General features: G+C 41.4%; 2 protein-coding genes across 2 annotated transcripts in view; both read left to right on the top strand.

Annotated features, from left to right (window-relative positions):
- The first annotated feature begins 7999 nt into the window (after nucleotides 1–7999).
- MARCHF5 (membrane associated ring-CH-type finger 5) overlaps nucleotides 8000–16043 on the top strand; it is a 52310-nt gene continuing 44266 nt past the window's right edge. The window contains exon 1 of the mRNA XM_065894515.1: nucleotides 8000–8360. Within this exon, the coding sequence (XP_065750587.1) occupies nucleotides 8326–8360 (35 nt within the window). The 5' untranslated portion in view covers nucleotides 8000–8325. The remainder of the gene's footprint in view (nucleotides 8361–16043) is intronic.
- Nucleotides 11221–15890, top strand: LOC136136530 (small ribosomal subunit protein eS6-like). Its single transcript, XM_065894723.1, is given in 4 exon segments — nucleotides 11221–11227; nucleotides 13678–13773; nucleotides 15072–15455; nucleotides 15458–15890. Coding segments are annotated over 4 exon segments (888 nt in total). The 3' UTR covers nucleotides 15859–15890.

The raw sequence follows: 16043 nt of genomic DNA, 5'->3' as shown, positions 1-16043 counted from the left end.
TGGATAACACTATAGATACTATCTACTCCCTGCTTTTTTCACTTAACATATGGGTAGTATTTATTGGTTTTGGAGTTTGGCAACTATTCAACCTTCTTTAAGTTATTAAAGATCTGCCCTGATTTAGCAGCATAAGAATATAAGCTCCGGGAGCTTCACTGGTGGCACAGTGGTTGAAAGTCCGCCTGCCGATGCAGGGGACATGGGTTCGTGCCCCAGTCCGGGAAGATCTCACATGCCGCGGAGTGGCTAGGCCCGTGCGCCATGGCCGCTGAGCCTGCGCGTCCGAAGCCTGTGCTCCGCAGCGGGAGAGGCCACGGCAGTGAGAGGCCCGCGTACCGCAAAAAAAAAAAGAATATAAGCTCCACAAGAGCATTTTTGTCTCTTTTGCTCTCCTCTATCCTCAGCACCTAGATAGTAAATGAATCATAACTATATAGTCAACAGTGCTTGCTAATGAATGTACTTCCTTTTGAGGAACTGCCTTCATTCAACGTACATTGCCTTCCTTTAGCCAAGTGGCAAGGAAGATTGATTAGATGCTCTCTCCTTAGATTTTGAACAGTGAGCAGAATACAAACAGTTGGAGGGAGTTTATCCATTCCAGTGCTGAACCCATATGAGAGCATGGAATGTTGCTGCAAGATGATTCTCTGTGGTAGCCTATCTGGCTGCTTCCAGCCTGGTTCTCCTGCCTTACTTTCAATCCTGCGAGCTCACCCAATTCCTTCCAATAAATTTCCTTTTGTTTAAGTTAGCTCAGTGTTTCTCAACCTCAGCGCTATTGACATCTTGAGCTACAACATCTTTGTTGTGAGGGGCTGTTCTGTGCATTATAGTATGTTTAGCAGCATCCCTGGTCTCAACCCACCAGATGCTAGTGTAACTATCAAAAAAGTTTCCAGACATTAACAAATGTCCCCTAGTGGGACTGAATTAGCTAGAGTTGATTACTGTGGAACAAAAAAAAAAACCTAACTGATGACCACTACATCTTTAGCAACTTTTCATTATGGCCTATATAGAAATATCTCATTTGTTTCAATAGCTCAGCTATATAATACTATGTTATATTGATATGTCATAAGTTAATACATCAGTCAATTAACAATGGATTTTAAGGCTTTATCTGGTGTTATTTTAAACAACAGCTTTATGGAGATACAAGTCAAACACCAAATAATTCACCCATTTAAAGTGTACACTTCAGTGATTTTTAGTATATTCACAGAGTTGTGCAGTCATCACTACAATCAATTTTAGAATGTTTTCATTACCTCAAAAAGAGGTGCACATCCCTGCACACCTTAGTTGTCACTCCTCAAAACTCCATCTCCCTCAACCCTAAACCACTAATCTACTTTCTGTCTCTGTAGACCTACATATTCTGAACACTTCATATAAATGGAATCATAGAATATGTTCTCTTTTGTACTGGCTTACTTCACTTAGCACAAGGTTTTCAAGGTTCGGCCATGCTAAAGCATTTAACAGTACTTCATCTCTTATGGTTGAATAATATTCCATTGTATGGACACATTTTATCTACCCATATATCAGTTGATAAGCATTTGGGTTGCTCCACTTTGTGGCTATTATGAATAATGCTGCTATGAACATTCATGTACAAGTTTTTGTGTAGACAGGTTTTCATTTCTCTTGGGTATATATCTGGAGGTAGAACTGCTGGGTCATACGGAAACTTTATGTTTAACATTTTGAGGAAGTGCCAGACTGTTTTCCAAAATGGCCCCACCATTTTACCTTCCCATCAGCAGTGTACTAGAGCTCTAACTTCCTCACATTCTCACCAACACTTATTATCACTTATCATTTATTATTCATCTTTTTTATTATAGCCACCCTAGGGAGAGTGAAGTGGTATTTCATCCTGGTTTCGATTTGCATTTCCCTGATGGCTAACGTTGGTGAGCATCTCTTCAGGTGCTTACTGGCCATTTGTATATCTTTGGAGAAATGTCTATTCAGATCCTTTGTCCATTTTTTAATTGGGTTCTTTGCCTTTCTATTATTGAGTTGCAACAAATCTTTATATATTCTAGACACAGGTCATTTTTCAGATATATTATTTCCAAAAATTTTCTCCCATTCTGAAACGAGTGAAAGTCTTTTCACTTTCTTAACAGCACAAAAGTTTAAAATGTTTGTCAGTCTTTCAGGTAAAATAGTGTCAGATGAGTAGCTAGTTCAGCTTGTAGCTCAATCATGTAAAGTGTTTTGCTCTGAGACAACTATCATACTTTGGATGCAGCAGAAGTGTGCATATTTCCCATCTCATTACACAGAATATTTAAACTACGCATATCCAATGGTCAAAATTTAATAAATGAATATTTTTTACTGCTTAATCAAGGACATTCTTAAGTGAACTTTTGTTTTTATTCTATGTGTGTGGTAGTGAAGACTATATAACCATTAGTACAGTTTGGTGTCAGTGCCTTTAACGGTGCTAAGATACAAGCAGTTACATCCACCATTGCTTGTGCTATCAGTGTAAATGCCAATGCAGTGAAAGAGGCAAATAATGTTTTAGTATTATTATAAAAATAGCTTTGACCTCACATACCTCCTGGAAAGGTTCTCAGGTAGCCCTAGGAGTCTGTTAGACGACTTTTTGAGAACTGCTGCTCTGACATCCACACTTGTTTAAAAAAGAAAATAATTCTTTATGTATACATTTTCGCATAAAATTGATACTCCTGAAACAAGATACAAGAAGGAAGATGTGGCATCTTATCCTGTGATTTTTACCTACTCTTGACACACCACTGCCTTATCCCAGGGACACCTAACCCGGAGAGAGGAATTTAACCAAGGACAATGAAAAGTAATGAGTCTTCCACAATATTTATGAGGAAAAGAAGACTAATTAGATGATTTTTTTGTAAAATTATTTACCCTTTGTAAATATCTTTTCCGTTAGAGTTGACATAAGCTGTTAAAATTCTATCCTCTGCATAGCAAATGAAGATAAAGAGACAGGTTTTAGACTGTCTTCTATAAGTGGCCAGTGAAGCTTCTGTCCAGAATTAAGAAAAGGTCAATTCAAAGTAATCTTAAAGGGCTTACCTGGTGGTGCAGTGGTTAAGAATCCACCTGCCAATACAGGGGACAGGGGTTCAAGACCTGGTCCAGGAAGATCCCACATGCCGAGAAGCAACTAAGCCCGTGCACCACAACTACCGAGCCTGCGCTCTAGAGCCTGCGAGCCACAACTACTGAGCCCATGTGCCACAACTACCAAAGCCCGTGCGCCTAGAGCCCGTGCTCTGCATCAAGAGAAGCCACCACAATGAGAAGCCCTCACATGGCAATGAAGAGTAGCCCTCGCTCACTGCAACTAGAGAAAGGAATGAAGACCAATGCAGCCAAAAATAAATAAAATAAATAAACTTATATATATATATAAAAGTAACATTATAGATGCTAAGCCAGTAAAATGTATTCTGGGGACCAAGGTCTCCCTATAAAAGTCCTTTAAGAGACCCAGGAACATTATCTATTTGAAAACTACTTAGCCAATCTAAGGCTCTTCAAGGACTTATAGCTGTGTTAAAGCAAACTTCTGAAATAGTTACAGACCATGGCTAAGTTACTGAGACCTAGGCCAGTCCTAACTTGTCTTTGTGCCCAACCCACCCTGCATACCACTGCGAAATTAATTCCCCTAAATCACTCTCACCTTGACTCAAGAACTTTCAGTAATAATTAAGAGCTAACACCAATGGAGCTCTTAACCATGTACCCAGCATTGTCCTGAACAATTTAAATGAATTTTCGCATTTAATCCTCCCAGTAACCCAGTGAGGTAGGTTCTGTAATTCTTCTCCTGAAGATGAGGAAACTTTGGCTTAAAAAGATTCAATAACCCACCCCAAATTGCTGAGCCCCTGAGTGGCAATGCTAAGACTCAAATGTAGGTTTGAGTTGAAGCTCTCAACCACTGTGGTATTTCTGCAGAGATACCATTGGTCTAATAATCACTTAGGAAATTTGTTTTTTAAAAAAACAGCTAATTGGGCACAACTACAGGCACATGGATCAGAATTTCCAGGGTAATTCTCTGACTCACAGCAGGTTTGGGAACCACTACAAGTTAACACTCAATTTCCTACATAATGGAGTCCATTTCTTATGTCCTCCTCCCAGCAGGATTCTAGGATAAAGGCAAAATTCCTCAAATTGGCTTACAAAGCTCTTCAGAGTCTGTCAATTGACTGACTTTGTGGCTCCATTTTACCCCAAGTCCTCTCTTTGTTTCGATTTCTCCTCTTCACCAAGGGGCCTTCCTTCTCAGGGTATTTGCACATGCTGTCCTTTGGCCTGGGATGCTCTTCCCTCCTCCCTTTGTCCAATTAACTGTTGCTCTTCCTCAGTTCTCAGCATAATGGACACTTCCTGAGAAACTCTTCTGACCTCCCTGTCTAGGTAAAAACCCTAGTTATTATCTCTCATAACACCATGTACTACATTTGCAACCTAAAAAATGTATTCATGTGATTCTCTCCCACTATAAACGGTAAACTCCACAAAAGTAGGGACCATGCTTGTTTTTCTCATTATTGTGTCTCCAGTACCTAGCTTAGTGCCCGTCACATAAATATTGCTTGTTCAATAAATACTTAACAAAAGAATTAATAGCTTCAAGGCCTTTTAACTATTCCCTACTTAACTAACCAATCATACTTTTCACTTACTCAACAGAGACACAGTTCCAGTTACAGAGGTTAACTCCTCTCTCTACATCTTTTCATCCTTATCCAGACCCAAGATCCTTCTCCACCTCTTTACCTACATAATTCTTATTGCTACAAGGTAGAGCCTAAATTCCCCTTGTTTCACAAAGTTCTCTAACACACCAGCCCATAACAGTCTCTAAACTTCTACCTCACTTTGTATTTCTAGGCCAGTTCATTTGGCACTTAATCATATGCTTCCATGTATCATTATGTAGTATTTCATATGTAAATGCCTTGTTTTAATTTTTTTTAATGTAAGTGTTGGTAGGTAGTTTGTATGTTCTTAAAGGGTAGTTATTGTTTAATTTGTGACTAGAGTACCCAGGCACATCATAAATCCTCTGGAAATGTCTGCTGAATAAATTAATGAAGAATATTCTGTGGCCTGCAATGTGGACTCAGCCTGCAGTTTATCACCAAATTTGGCAATTGACAATTCTCCTTGGAAGGCACCTGGATACTTTATATATCTCTTTGGAATATCTCCAGGGCCCCTTTTGGCAGACAGTTCAAAACAAGTGTCATGGGAGAACATAAAAGTAATATACTACTTTAAATTTCCTAACATATTTAGAACAGTTCCATACTCAGGTATTTCTAAATCCATTATAAAATTATTAATGCATAAGTACATTTCAACTTTTTATTTTGAGGGGGGTCAGAGTAAGATCTAAGTAAGTAAGAAGTTTTTTCCTTCAAAATCAGAAAGTAAATTATAATTCCAATTATTCCAAGTCTTATCTGAAAACACAAGAGACAAGGAAAACAAAGTTGACAAATAATACTGAAATTCAAGCTATGTGTGTCACCCATTTCAAATTTATCTGAAGGAATGTATTTTATGAGTTCTATCAATCATGATTTTTGTCCATACTAATTAAAAAATATAAAAAGTTAAAGAATTATCAGTTATCTGTTGATCTGTTTCTCTTTAGATGTCCTTATGAACATTTTCTATGGAGCTAATTTTTTAACAGCTTTACTGAGATGTAATTTACATAGTAGAAAATTAACTCATATTAAGCATACAATTCAGTTTTTTAAGTATATTTACAGAGCTGTGCCACCATCACGAGAATCTAATTTTGTTTTATCTTATTTTTTTAATTGCAATATAATTCACAATGTTGTGTAACCATCACCACTCTAATTCTGGAAATTTTCATCAACCCCAAAAGAAACCTCATACCCATTAGCAATCTCTCCCCATTACTCCCCAACTCTTCCAGCTCTAGGCAACCACTAATCTACTTTGTCTCTATGAATTTATTCTTAACATTTAATATAAATGGAATCATACAATATGTTGTTTTTGTAACTGGCTCCTTTCACTTAGCATAATGTTTTCAAGGTTCATCCATATTGTCACATGTATCAGAACTTCATTCCTTGTTATAACCTAATCACATTCTGTTGTATGACTACACCACACTTGGTTTATCCATTCATCAGTTGTGGGTATTTGGGTTGTTTCCACTTTTTGGCTATTAGGAATAATGCTGCTGTGAATGTTGGCATACAAGTCTTTGTGTAGACATTTTATTTCTCTTAGGCAGATACCAAGGAGTGGAATTACTAGGTCAGGTGCTTATCGCTTTTTTTCTTTTCTTTTGCTAATCACTCTTAAGATGAATAACAGAAATTTTTTTTCCTATTTCAAAGGATTTTTGACACAGCCAGGAAACAGAATTTTCATGAAAATACTACTATAAATTCTTTTTTTTTCAATATGCTAAGATCAAATTCTATTTTTTGAGCGGCATGTATGTATCAATCTCCTTGTGGCTGACAATTGCTTAAGAGATAAATACGCAGTAAGGGAAGACTTACCCAGTAGGAGTAGCAATAAATACGAATTTAAAATATCAAACACCCTGATTAAATTACTTATTTCCCTCCCCTGTCAGGGGTCTGCTTCTCATTTCATGAGAAAAAGGTGAAGCATTAATTATAATTAGTCATGTAAATTCCCAAAGCTTTTCATAAAAGCATCTTTCAGAAATCGGAGGCCAAATAAACTTCTGGTCACATGTTATTTTTGTTTTTCTTCCTGGTGATGTACACTCTAGTTCAAATATATTCAGGAAGCAGACTTTGAGCAGAGAATTAAGAGCGGATTATAAAATTCTACGTAAAAAAAAAATAAAGAGCTTAAGCAACACATTTTAATTTAAAGAAAAATCAAACCTCTTGCGGCAGAAATTAGGCATAATCAGGGGAAAACTACCAGACATCCTACCAATCGCTGCACTAGAGAACGTCACAGGTCATCCAAAAGACGCATTCCTGTGAGCCAACAGCTCTTTTCCTCCCGCCAAAGCTGTCCCTAGAGCGTCAGAGAATAAACCAACGAGCGATTCATGATTTTTCCCTTTTGATCCCCTCCCCTCCCCACACACACACACACACATCCACCTGCTTGGAGGTGTCAAGGCGACTAGAAATGGTTAACAGCGACCAGCAGCAGAGAGAGAAACAAACACCCTGACGACCCACAGCTGAGTAAGCAAGAGCTGTTTATTCATGAACACGTTCCGTTTGGAGACTAGTGACGAGCCCTTGAAAGCCCAGGCACATTTTAGAAGGTTCCTAGAGAGGGAGGGAATAAACTCCCCCCATTACCCCGCCCCTCTCCCCCACCCCACCCCTCGTCGGGCAAACATACACCGAGAGGTTCTGGTGGGAACCACCTCGTCTAGGCAGCCACTGCCCTTCCGACCCCTCAGGAATAACCTCACGTACTAGAGCATCCGACCCCTCATGGGGGTTGCGTAACTCCCCAAAATGGGTTCAGACGCGGCAGACGCTGGCCCCAGCGCCGAGGGCTTCAGAAGGCACTTCTGCCACCCCCACCCCCGCCACGGGCCGCCCCGACGCCGCGGCCGCGACTGGGGACCCTGCCGAGAAATGGCCCTTTAGCCCGCCCCCCCGCCCTCACCTGGCTCGGTCCCACCTGAGCACGAGAGCTGAGAGAAAAGAAACAGACAGGGAGGGCTGACCTTGATGCTACTGACGGTGGAGTGGCACATCCCGCTGCTTCCTGGAAAGCGGCCCGCAGGACATTTTTCCCCCTGGAGGAAGGAAACGGGAGGGCGCCGGCCGAGCGGCGGCGGGCGCGACGGCGGTGGTCGGGGCGGGCTGTGCAGCCTCTTGCGGGGACGGTCCGAGGACTACATCTCCCAGGCTGCTCTGGGCCGCCTTGCGTCGTGACCCCGGCGCGCACTGAAGTGGTGACTCTTACCTCACAGAGGTAGCTCCTCCGCCGGCAGCAACTCGGCGCCCGCGGTCCATGGACCGGAACCCTGGGCCGACGGGCAGGAACCCGGGCCGCGATCGCCGCCTCCCCGCCCCAGGCTCCTCCCCCTCGCTCCCCACCGCCTCCTCCAGACGCCCGCGGGCCGCGCACCGCCACCGCCGGGCTCGCGGAGCCGCCCCGGGAGGCTGGGTGGGGGGTTCGCGGCTGCCGCCGGACTGAGGCCTACTCCGCCGCCTCTCAGTGCTATTGTCCCTGGGCCCGGCCCTGACCGGGCCCACTGGGGAGGCGAGTGCGCCGCCTCCGACGAAGATGCCGGACCAAGCCCTACAGCAGATGCTGGACAGGTACGGGCAGCCTTGGGGGAGGACGCGGGCCGGGCCTCGGGGCTCTTCGGAGCGGAGCCTAGCCTGCCGGGAGGAGTTCCACGGCCTGGGGGCCGAGTGAGGGGCAGAAAGTTTGGAGTCCGTACTTGGGGGAGGACGGAGCGGGCGGCCTGGGTGCGTAGACTTAAAGCGAAACTTAGTTACGGATTGGCGTCTGGTTTTGTCCGAACGCCGTTGCGAAGTGAGAGGGGTTCGTGTGAACCCAGAGAATTAGTTTTTCTTATTGTCCTCCTCCCCTCCCCCCAAACTGTGTTGAAACGTGTTTGTCAGCGCTGTCACTGGCAAGAAGGACCAGACTAATTCTCTGGGGAGTGATCCCCCTCCAATTTGTACACTCTTTACAAAAACCAAGGATAAGCATTCTTTTGGAAAGCCTGATAGACTGACTTCATTCCTCCTTCCTCCCCCATCCCATCCCCACCCCAAACTATAAGGTCACGAGTACCCGCAAGGGACTTTAACGGTCAGACCAGAGTAGAGGTTATGGAAAACAGCCGTAAGTCCAACCCTGAACACTTAGCGTATTTTACCATTCGTTGAGTTCATTGATAAAGTTTCATCTTATCATGGGGCAAGTTCCTGGGGGGGGCTTGTCAGTAAAACTCTTTCTGTGAAATCGGCTGCACCGCCCTCTGCTGTTGAAATTCTAGGCCATGGGTTCTACCATGAATTTTTGGAGACCCTTACTCCACATTTTCCCCTAAGCCACGACATAACTTCCTGGCCTAGCCAGTTAATGCATGTTGGGTTGCCTACAACTCTCAGTAGAGCATTTGCCACCCAGTTCAGCGTGTGATACAGGTCTTCCTACTGAGGAAAAGTCCAACTTTAAGGTTGGCAATGAAAGGCCAACCTTAAATGAGATTATACCCAGTTAAATGCTGTTTGGATCACACCCAGAACACAGGTCACTCAAGAGTACATCTTCTTCCACAGTGGCAGACATTTCCTTTGGAGCTTAGAATTTTGAGACATCCAAGTTGATAGAAATCATGTACTGACTTTTTCCAGTTGGGGTGACCCAGTGATTAATCCAGCCCTTGTTTGAGGGGAGCATTCAGGTCAAGTTGTATTGACGAACCCCTTTTTATGTAAGTAGTTTACAAGCTCCTGGAAGGCAGTAAACTTACACATCATTGTTTATTTTGAAACCTACAGCAGAGCCTGGCACTAAGCAGGTCATCAGTAAATATTTCTTTAATGAATAAATGCATGAACTTTTTTGTCATTTTCCCCAGTGGTCTAGGGGTTTGATAATTTACCAGGTTTTACGAGGTAAATTATAATTTACCATACTGACAAATTATATAGGACTACTGAAATATGCCCACAGGAGACCACTTTCTGCCACTGCCAGTTCCAATCAAATGAGACCCTATTCTGGTGCTGGGTATTTTGTAATTAATTTTTTTTTCCCCCTCTGAGGGCCTGCTGCTTTCACTTTTATGTAGGTGACTTTTAGAAAAGTTTTTGTGTCCAAAAGCTGATCTGGCTTTCATACACTCTTTGGAGATTTCCATAAAAGTAAAAAAGCCAAGGAGTGCTAGCCAGGCATTTAAAACATCTAATAGAAACATGGAAATTCTGGCTGCATGTACTGAAACAGGTGACTATAATACTGGCTTCCCTCATCTTCGGCACCTTTTTGACATACCTCAAGGTAGATTCTTAAGATGACGTTCAAAGATCTTTATTATCTAAGTCAGTGTTTTGCAACGTGGCCCCACGTTGGAATCAACCGGGGGAACATTTTAAAATATGGATGGATGCCTGGCTCTGCCCACAACCAATTAATTCACAGATTTCTGGAGAATGGGGCCTGAGCATGTATATTTTCAAAAGTTTTCCAGATTTTATTGTAGTTGAAAATCACTTTTTTTTTTGGTCACGCGGCACAGCTTGCTGGGGGATCTTAGTTCCCCAACCAGGACCAGGGATTGAATCCGGGCCCCCTGCAGTGGAAGTGTGGAGTCCTAACCACTGGACCACCAGGGAATTCCCACTACCCTAAATCCCAAGGGATTATTTCATGATAAGAGTACATTTTAGTGATGTAAGCTTGGCCAGAAATCTTAAAATTCTCATTTTGCCACTTACTAGCTATGTGACTTTGGACTTATGTTCTGAGGTTCTACATCCTCATTTATAAAATGGCAATATCCTACCTCAGAGGATTGTGTAAATGAGAACACGTGTAAGCACTTTATAAAACAATAAAATGCTATTCATATGTTAGGCACGCAGAAGGTATTTAAGATTCTAGTGTAACCAACTAATGTAGCAATTCTCTCCCCACCACACACACACCCATCTCCATATTTACAGTATCATCTTAATCTGGGCTGGCCCTACATGCAAATTGAACACAAAGATACTTGATGGGTTCATTTGAGGAATACTGACAGGCCCAACAGACTAAAATATGTCAACCTGTTAGGACCTAGAATTCTTGCTTTGAATTTGGCTTCCCCCCAGCTTGGTCTTTGGGTGGCAATTTTTGAGGGATAGAATTTAGCTCAGAAACTTGCCCTTATTTTTATTTCTTCAGTGCAAGTTCTGTCCTTGAGAAGATTAGGAAATGTGTATAACATATATTGTTCTTCTGCTTCTAGGTTAAAATTAGGTATATTTTAGTGCTTATTAAACATTTGTATTTAATGAATTGACTTAATAAATATCAATGCATTTGCCTGTTACCATTCTAGGTCCTCGATATATGGTGGTAGTGAACATAAGCAAAAATGCTCATATGGAGCTTTAATTCTAGTGAGGTTTGTGTTCCATAAACTGTCAAATAAAATGAAGATTATATTTACATAACATGGATGGTATGTTCAGTTTATACACTTAGTCTTTCAAGGTTTTTTAGTTAATAGCAACTTATTAATAACTGAAGTTCAATTGCCTGGTCCTTTGTGAATAACTAAATTTAGTTTAGCAATTGTTTATCTTGATAAATTTTATTATTGCAGTATTTGTAGGTAGAAAGAGTATATATAGATATATATTTTGATTGCCTTTCATTTTTATAAACAGTAAGCAACTGTTTTAAATAAATTTATCATTTGAACCTTTTAAATTGTTTGAGAAGGGGGGTGGGAAAGTGGGTGGTTTTCTAGTGTCATGAATGATTTGGGATCACAAATCATTGCCCTGAAATTATAACCATTCATAAACTCAAACCTTTTACGTCAGGCTCTGTGAATCTCGGTCAGTTTCTCTTCCTTCCCTTCATTGCCATACTTTTTTAAGGAGACGTCTGTTATATATTATTCTATCACCATTAAACTTTCTCATTTTCTCTTTTATTTCTCAAAATTAGGATTAAATGTATAGAGAATACAAAGAATACTGTAACAAACTGCAGGAATGAACCTCAGGTTTAAAGCCTGGTGAGAGATGCTTCTGGAAACTTGACTTTTGTGTACCCCTTTCACATTTAACACTCAGGAATTTGTTGAGGTTGTTTGCATCACTTACTTGCACCTGGTGAGTAGGTAAGGCATGTAGCCAGTGCCCCCAGAACAGTCAAATGGGAAGAAAAGCAGGGAGAATCATCTGCTCCCCACGAGCCTCCTGCAGTGGCAAAGTGAATTAGAATCCCCACTCTCAGGGTGTTGTCAGCCACACATGTACATCCTTTTAGAGGCTGTAGAGTGTTCTGATAGGAATGTACTATATTATCTTCTTATTTATATAACCATCTCTGGTTTCCATTAAAGCGACTTCTCATTCTCTGAAGCATATTTACTCCAATCATATCACTATCCCATTTTGACATTTACAGAACAATACCTAGAATTTAAAAACATTAGCAATTAGTTGTATTTGCTTCCATCTCTATGTAAAAAATGGAAACATTACAGATAAAGTCCCCTTTGGCCACTATCCCCAGTCCCATATCTTCTCCCCATCCCCACTCCACTATCCTAAATGGGTTTATGTTCTTCCAGTCTTTGTTTAATGCTTTTATATATACCGTATGTAATTCATAGTTTTGTTCTTGTTTCTAAAATTTAAATATATCAATCTACAATTGACTTTTTAAAATACTGAGTTCTGTGATATACAGCAATTAAAGAGAATATATATATATAATCCATTGTATTTACTTATCACTCTTTTTCTTTCTAAATCCGTTTCCCTGTTTGTGACATTTATATTCTTATTTTCTCCTTATTATCTCTTGTTGTAATTTGATTTTCATCCACCTTTCTTGTCCGTAGCTCTACTAAAAGTATACTAAAGATTATCAATACTTTCTTTTTTTTTTTTTAACATCTTTATTGGGGTATAATTGCTTTACAATGGTGTGTTAGTTTCTGCTTTATAACAAAGTGAATCAGTTATACATATACATATGTTCCCATTTGTCTTCCCTCTTGCGTCTCCCTCCCTCCCACTCTCCCTATACCAATAATTTCTTAATCGGTAAACCTAATGACTTCTTTTCTTGGTCCTCATGTCCTTGACATATATGTAGTGGAGATGAAACTGGTGACCACCACCCCCTAACTTCTTGAAGCTGTTCTAGTCTACCACACTATTTGTCTTTTACTTTTTTCGCCTCTTATATATCACCTTACCCTTACTCTCTTCAGTCAATTAAGTATGGTTCAATCCTCAGCACTTATCATTCTTCTCTGAAAAGTATACCTGCTTACTATCTCACTATCACCTTTATTTGAGTGACTCCCAGATTTATGTCTTTATTCCTGACCTCTTTCCCACATTTTAGTGTCTGCATTCTAGCTGCCCAGTAGACATTTCCATTTGTGTATACAGAGTATTACTAGCGCCTTAACGTATCTAAAACTGAACTACTGCTATTTCCCTGGTGTTTACTTATCTTGACTTCCCAATTTTGGCCTTTGATAGGACCATTCTTCTAGTCTACCAGCCATAAGACCTACATCTTCTTTGCTTTTTTCCTCCAAATCCACTTGCTTATCAGATACTATAGATTTTTCTTTCTCTGACTCCAGTTTTTCTCTACCAGTTTGACTTGCAGAGTGGTACCAGAATTTCCCAGTTTGACTTAATAGAGTGGTACCAGAATTGGCCAAGGCACACTTATCATGGCGTTTCCATACTTTAAAACCTGTCAGTCTCTACATCACCTATAGGATAAATTCTAAACTTTCAAGGCCCTGGTGAAGAGGTTTAGCTCTATTAATTATCCAATCCAGCCCCAGCCTTCCTTAACCATACTGTTCTGCACTGCACTTCATTGTCCTCTGGATATATCCTGCTGTACATCTTCTTATTTTTGCTTTAGATGACTTCCTCCCTTTTGACACCTGGCTAATTCTGACCCATCTTAGAATTCAGCTCAAGTATCACCTTGAAGCATTACACAGCTCCTTCAGGCAGAGTAAGTTACTTCTTCCTGTTTTTCCATAGAACCTTTATGCATTCATTTTAGTATATCACACCGTATGGTAATTTTTTTTTTTTTTTTTTTTTTTTTTTTTTTGCGGTTCGTGGGCGTCTCACCGTTTTGGCCTCTCCTGTTGTGGAGCACAGGCTTCGGATGCGCAGACCCAGCGGCCATGGTTCACGGACCCAACCGCTCCACGGCATGTGGGATCTTCCTGGACCGGGGCACGAACCTGTACAGTCCCCTGCATCGGCAGGTAGACTCTCAACCACTGCGCCACCAGGGAAGCCCTGGTAATATTTTTTTTAATGCACCTATCCCAGGTCTCAGAGCCTTCCACACATACCCTTTACCACCACCACCATGCACATTCAAGTGGAAGTTCACTGAGAACAGAAACTGTTCCCTATCCCATTTCCCCAGAAGGGGAAGGTACATTGGAGACACTGTTGAATCATGGTGTCTGTCTTTTCACTATTTATGACATATCAGTGCCTAGAATAATCTTGCTGAAGCACCAAATATTTATTTGCTCACAACCTTCTGTATTTTCTTAATTGCTTATTAAGCTTAAGTTCAAATTCTTTAACCTGGCCTTCAAGACCCTCCATAATCATATTTATTGTGCTCTCTATTATGTTTAAGACAGTGAGTATATGGCTGGCACCAGCTACCTTTTTAAAGCTTTGCTTCTGTTTAAGAATGAGTTCAGGGCTTCCCTGGTGGCGCAGTGGTTGAGAGTCCACCTGCCGATGCAGGGGACACGGGTTCGTGTCCCAGTCCGGGAAGATCCCACATGCCGTGGAGCAGCTGGGCCCGTGAGCCATGGCTGCTGAGCCTGCGCATTCGGAGCCTGTGCTCCACAACGAGAGAGGCCACAACAGTGAGAGGCCCGCATACCGCAAAAAAAAAAAAAAAAAAGAATGAGTTCATAAAGTATATATGTTTTGCCCAGGCCAAACTGATTCACTCACTGTCCTGTGTTCTTTTCAGCATCTTGTCTTTCAAAATTCTACCCACTCTTCAAGACCCAGTTTAGTTTCTGCCTCATTTATAAAGCTTTTCTGACCATTTCAGCCAGAAATATTTCCCCCCTTCTCCAGATTCATGTAGCAGTTCTTTACAGGCCACATGTACATACATGCCTCCCAACTCTTTACGTGCCATAGTTCATAAGATGAGAGATGGTAACATTTATATGGCACCTTGGAATACACTGGCAGGGGTTTAGATCTCTAGTGAAAGCTCCTTATGGCTGCTTAAAAGTACCCTAGCAAAAACAAAACACATAGCTCTTTTTTGTGGCGCCCCGGAGGCGGTCAGCCGCTTCAGAATAAAGCTGAACATTTCTTTCCCGACCACTGGCTGCCAGAAACTCATTGAAGTGGACGATGAACAAAAACTTCGTACCTTTTATGAGAAGCATATGGCCACAGAAGTTGCTGCTGACACTCTGGGTGAAGAATGGAAGGGTTATGTGGTCCAAATCAGTGGTGGGAACGACAAACAGGGTTTCCCCATGAAGCAGGGTGTCTTGACCCATGGCCAAGTTCGCCTGCTACTGAGTAAGGGGCATTCCTGTGACAGACCAAGGAGGACTGGAGAAAGAAAGCGCAAATCTGTACGGGGTTGCATTGTGGATGCCAATCTGAACGTTCTCAATTTGGTCATTGTAAAAGGGAGAAGGATATTCCTGGACTCACTGATACTACTGTGCCTCGTCGCCTGGGGCCCAAAAGAGCTAGCAGAATCCACAAACTTTTCAATCTCTCTAAAGAAGATGATGTCCGTCAGTATGTTGTGAGAAAGCCCCTAAACAAAGAAGGTAAGAAACCTAGGACCAAAGCACCCAAGATTCAGCGTCTTGTTACTCCACGTGTTCTGCAACACAAACGTCGGCGAATTGCTCTGAAGACACAGTGTACTAAGAAAAATAAGGAAGAGGCTGCAGAATATGCTAAACTTTTGGCCAAGAGAATGAAGGAGGCCAAAGAAAAATGCCATGAACAGATTGCCAAGAGACAGAGGCTGTCCTCTCTGAGAGCTTCTACTTCTAAGTCTGAGTCCAGTCAAAAATGAGATGTTCTAAGAGTAACAAATAAATAAGATCAGACAAAAAAAAAAAAAAATGAAACACATAATTACTTGTACTGGCTATAATTTCCTTAGAAATGAGAAATGGAAAATTTTCTCAGAATACACTATCCATATGGCAGCATGGTACAGTGATAAAAGCTGATGTTTTTGGTGTTTTTTTTTTAATT

Source organism: Phocoena phocoena, chromosome 16, assembly GCF_963924675.1.
Source record: "Phocoena phocoena chromosome 16, mPhoPho1.1, whole genome shotgun sequence".
Lineage (NCBI taxonomy): Eukaryota > Metazoa > Chordata > Mammalia > Artiodactyla > Phocoenidae > Phocoena > Phocoena phocoena.
This window is presented reverse-complemented; position numbering and strand designations above follow the sequence as displayed.